The sequence below is a fragment of the Monoraphidium neglectum genome, assembly GCF_000611645.1.
Source record: "Monoraphidium neglectum strain SAG 48.87 unplaced genomic scaffold scaffold03034, whole genome shotgun sequence".
NCBI lineage: Eukaryota > Viridiplantae > Chlorophyta > Chlorophyceae > Sphaeropleales > Selenastraceae > Monoraphidium > Monoraphidium neglectum.
The window spans coordinates 2,934-7,881 of NW_014010594.1; the positions used below are offsets into that span (position 1 = coordinate 2,934).

Genomic DNA, 4,948 nt, shown 5'->3' on the forward strand with positions numbered 1-4,948 from the left:
CGAGCTGGGACCCCGTCACAGGCAGGCGCCCGCCAGCGCAGTGGCGGCCCGCGCCTTCCCATTGGGGCCAGACAACCTCAAAACACAAACTTTCTGCCTCATCACGACCACCTCACCCTTCGTTGACCCTGGTGGCGGTGCGCCCGTCCCAATCGGCTGTCTGTCCTGCAAAACAACTGTCCCTCCGCAGCCCCTCTTGCCTCACAACCTCACACCCCCGCTCTCAAACCCCTCCCGCCAGGCCCTGCCGCCCACCAGTGCAGAGCCCATCCCGCCGGGCGCCCCCCGCCCCCCATGGATGATAGGCACGGCGCACACCCTTGAGCCGGACAGCCCCTCACCCTTCCTGGACCTGGGACAGATCGCCCCTGGCACCACCCAGTTTGCAGTCGACGCCGGATGTTACAGGTGCGGGGGCTTCGCGCTGCGAGCGTCTCATGTGGTGATGACGCGCGCCCTTGCTGACATTGTGGGTGGGGCTGGCGCGTTCATGGAACAGTGGGGGTTGTTGACCGTGCTCGTAGCTTTGACGGCAGCAGTGCGGCCCTCAGCTGTCGTCGTGCACGGCAGCACATGTGCACGCGCAAGTGGTTGCGTGTGTGCATGTGCGTGTGTGTGTGTGCATGCGAGTGTGCATGCATGCGTTCGTGTGCACACAGAGGGCGCATGCGTGCCAGCGAGCCCATGAATGTGTGCATGCGCATGCTCGTGGCACATGCGTATACGAGAGTGCACGCATGTGGACGCACGTGTGCATGCGGGAACGCAACTGTGTGTTAATACATGCATGCATGCGGAAAGCGAATTGTTGCACGACATTGTCTCCTCAACACCATGGCCCCTTTCTCACGACAATCGCGCCGCACTCGACGGCGCCGCGCCCGCGCGGCCCCCAGGGCGCCAGCCTCGGCGCACACCACGGCCGCGACCGACTTCCTCCTGATCCGCACCGCCGGCAGCGCGGCGCTGCAGCTGCGCGAGATCACGGGCACCGTCCTGGTGGGGCAGCAGCACCCCGCGGCGCCGGTGTGGGCGCCGGGGTCGCAGGATGCGGTGCGCTTCGAAGAGAGCCGGCTGCAGGTGCGCGCCGGGCAGTCTTGGGGCGATGCACTGCAGCCGACACCAGCACAGCAAGGAGCCTTGAACGCGCTGCCCGCAAATCTCCCTTCTGGTCGATTAATGAATTCGGTTGTTGTGGCCGAGGGCATCTGAAAATGGTGTGCTTAAGCCACGGGCATTTGGATTTGCAGCCTTCAGCCTGCCTCACCACGCGCGCACACGCACTTGCCATCGCCTTCGCCCCCGCCGCCGCCCCGCCCAGGCGTACGTGCGTCGGTCGCTCATCAACGCGCAGCAGCGGCTGGAGAAGCGGGCAGACGCGTCCGGTGAGGCCCGCGTGGCACAGGCAGCCAGCCCTGGCGTCCGCGCTGGGGCCTTCGGCTGCCCCCAAAGGACTGAGCACCGCCGTCCCACGCGCCCACATCCCTAATCGCCCGGGGGCATGGCCCTTGCCCAAGCCCCGTGGCCGGCGCTGTTGACTCTGCCTCGTGCACTGCCAGTGGGCTGTCAGCCCCGTGCTCACGCCAGCTCCCCCCCTGCTGCGTTGGCGCGCCTCTTGACGCCCATGGCGTCCAGGCGTGCCCCCGCAGGCCACCGTGAGCCTGGCTGAGCTGATCAGCAAGTTCTCCAGGACCGGCCTCAGCAAGGAGGGAGCCATTCAGAAGCTGCTCACCGAGGAGTGAGGCAGCAGTCTCTTGCTGGGCTGCCTTTGTCCTGCTCCGGGGCTCTGGAGGGCACTTGGACAAATCTAAATTGCAGCAATCAGTGGGGCAATTGTAGGCTTGCCTGTGCGCAGTGCGCTTTGGAGGGTGGTGAGGTTTGGTTTTTGACAACTGCCTCACATATTCTGGCTGGAGGAGGGGGTTGTTGGCAACGGATTGACGCCCTCCGCCACCCCACGCCCGCCGCCGCCGACCCGCAGCTGCGAGTGCGTGCCTGTGGGCGCCCCGGCGGAGGGGCTGTACGCGCTGCGGCCTGACGCCAAGCAGCTGTCAGAGGCAGAGCTGCGCAAGCTGGTGAGCGCACGCGTGCGCGCACTCGCCACCCAGCGCCCTCATCCCCGCCTCATTCCTGCTCGCACACACCCACCCGCCTCCCCGCACTTCCTGCTGGCGGGCTGGCTGCTCTGTGTGGTGTCATGTCACGGCGCTGGCCGGCACCCCTGCTAATGCAAATGCTTTGGCTCCATACCTTCCCCCCACCCCGGAGTAATCAGGCACACCTCCTCGGCGACACCCTCGCCTTGAAAGACCCCAACACTTACAAATCTATACCACCCCTACCTCCCACCCCTTCTCTACATATCACCATACCTCGCCCCTGCTGTACACACACACACACACACACACACACATACACACACACACACCTGCCAGTTCCCATTTCACTGATGATCCCCTCCATGCTCCAACCTTCCACCCCAATCACCCATGACAGGTGACCCCTGAGCTGTGCGCGCGCTACGAGGCGCTCCTGGCCGGCATTGGATTCCGCAACAGCATGGGCCTCAACGTGGGGGCGCTGGCGGAGATGGAGGCCATTCGCGAGAGTGAGCTTCGCTACGTGGTGGGGGCAGAGGGCCGGGGGCCGTTCAAGGGGAGCGCAGGCTCTTTCGCGGCGCCTCGGGTAAAAAAGTTAGGCGTGGATGCAGAGGTTGCGCCGGAGGGACAGGCGCTTTCTGGGGGTCCATGGCAGGGCAGCACGCTTTGCTAAAAAAGTGGCTGGGTCAGGCCCTGGCGACTGGCGCCGAGCGACCTTGTGCCTTATCTTCATCCTCCCTCGCCGTTCACCGGCGGCGTCCCGTCTTCAACGACCGCCTTGCCGGGGCCGCGCCTCGCAGAGGCGCCGGAGCGGCTGGGGGTGGCCCTGGAGCAGCTGCCGCTGCACTCTGAGGGGCGGCAGGCGGCCGCAATCGTTGAGATGGCCCTGGTGGTGGGTTGGGGGGCAGGGGGCTGAGGGCATGGTTTGCGGGGACATGGGCATGTCACCGTCAGCACAGCGATGGAGGTGCACGTGGGGGCCCACCCTGAGGTGGTCGCGTGCATGGCGTTTTGGTGCGCAAGGCCTGCCGCAGATTGCATGCCGCGTGCAGGTTGGCGACAGCAGTTAGAAGAGTTGATTCGCGGCTGCCCCGTTGCGCGGCTGCCGACTCAGATTGCAAAACATGCACATGCGCATGCACAGGCGCGTGCGCACGTTCATGCATGCATGCGTACACGCGCACGCATGTGTGCGCTCACCCACGCACGCACGCGCGCGCATACACACACACACACTTACACACACACACAAATACACACCCCCAGGCCGCCCCCTGGCACCTGTCTGAGGCTTACCAGCACGTGCTGCGCGAGGGCCGCCCCGGCATGCTGCTGGCCCTCACCGGCATTGGGGATCCCACTGGACGCGGCAGGTGCGGCACCTGACAGGCGTTCCAGCAAGCAGGGCAAGGGGGCAGGGCTGGTCCTCCTGGCTGATAGTGCAGTGGTCGGCTGCGTTTACCGGCGCTTGTCGGAGCGTGTGTGGCTGCGAGTCCATCCATCCATATCGTGGTTTGGCTGGCGGGCGGAGGTTTAGCTGGGACACACTACTGCGCCCTGACTGCGTTTTGGTACCGCACTGTGTTGCCCCAAAGCCGCCGCTCGGACCCCCACCAAACACGTCCACCAGGCAATTCGTCACCCTGCGCCCGCTGCGCATCCGCCCCTCCTCACCCATCGCTGTCTGCCTCCCCCTTGTCCCTGCACACCACCCCTCTCATGCACGCGCCGCGCGCGCACACCCTCTCGACTTTGGCCACAGGGGCTTCAGCTTTGTGCGTGAAGACGCGCGGCGGCTGGCCAGGGAGGAGGCCAAGCCTGCAGAGGGGCTGGCGCGGCGCGAGGACGGGACCATCACGGGTGCGTGCGGCGGGCCAGGGGAGCTGCCTCGCCGGCTGGGCCGGCCGGCCTGCCAGCCGCGTTGCGCGCTCGAGCGGACCTGAAGTGATCCTAGGGCAATAGGCGGGGTCGAGGGCGAGGAGGGTGCACATGCAGAAGAACATGATGCCAATGCCTTGTCGGCACCTAGCGCCGCTGGCGCCTACCTGCCCTCGCACGGCCCTGGGCGCCTACTCAACACAGAGCCCAAACATACCCCAAATTGTGTGCCCAATCCCTTACCCCACAGGCACCGATGCGGACCTGCGCAAGCTGCCCCACGCGCGCGCGGGCGAGCTGCTGCGCACCAAGTTCAACATGAGCGCCGAGGAGGTGGACGCGCTGGGCCGCTGGGCGCGCATCGATGCCATCCGCACCAAGTGCAGGTGTGTGTGTGTGTGTGTTTGTGGCGGGGGGGGTATTTCTTGCTTGGTTTTTGGCGTCTCGCAATTCGTTTGTTTGCAGGCATTGTTTGTATGAGAGTGAGTGTGAGCATGCGTGTGTGTGTTTGTCGTATTGTGTGTGTGTGTGTGTGTGTGTGGTTGTGGGTGTGTGCGTGTTTGCGTACGCGCGTGCTTGCGTGTGGAGTGGGGACAGCTTTGGGGGTGACACCGGCATGGCCGCTCTCGGATGCACGCCGCACGTCCACGGCACAAGCCTCACGCCACGTATCCCTCCTCGAGCCTCCCGCAGACCCTCGCGCCTTGCCGATGCAACAAACCCGCCCATCCGCAACTAACCACGACACCAGGGACGCCCAGTTTGCAGAAATGGTGGCAGCGGACCCTGAGCTGTCGCAGTACGTGAGGGGTGTGAGGGTGAAGCACGCGGAGCAGCAGGCCAAGCTGAGGTACGACGCCGTCAAGATATTCCAGGCACAGGTGCGGGTGACACGGCGGGGGGGAGGGCTGCGGATGTGTGTTTGTGTGTGTATGTGTGTGTGTGTGTGTGTGTGTGTGTGTGTGTGTGTG

The 4,948-nt window shown here is 65.2% G+C and overlaps 1 protein-coding gene across 1 annotated transcript in view; it reads left to right on the forward strand.

The window, feature by feature from the left end:
• Window positions 1-4,716, forward strand: part of MNEG_12050 (Transcription initiation factor TFIID subunit 1) — a gene marked incomplete at both ends in the record, with an annotated part of 7,523 nt that extends 2,807 nt beyond the window's left edge. The window contains 11 exons of the mRNA XM_014039478.1: window positions 242-408; window positions 897-1,080; window positions 1,322-1,385; window positions 1,636-1,738; window positions 1,982-2,075; window positions 2,497-2,608; window positions 2,900-2,991; window positions 3,366-3,472; window positions 3,862-3,959; window positions 4,228-4,363; window positions 4,671-4,716. Of these exons, the coding sequence (XP_013894932.1) occupies window positions 242-408; window positions 897-1,080; window positions 1,322-1,385; window positions 1,636-1,738; window positions 1,982-2,075; window positions 2,497-2,608; window positions 2,900-2,991; window positions 3,366-3,472; window positions 3,862-3,959; window positions 4,228-4,363; window positions 4,671-4,716 (1,203 nt within the window). The remainder of the gene's footprint in view (window positions 1-241; window positions 409-896; window positions 1,081-1,321; window positions 1,386-1,635; window positions 1,739-1,981; window positions 2,076-2,496; window positions 2,609-2,899; window positions 2,992-3,365; window positions 3,473-3,861; window positions 3,960-4,227; window positions 4,364-4,670) is intronic.
• Between the last annotated feature and the right edge of the window lie 232 nt (window positions 4,717-4,948).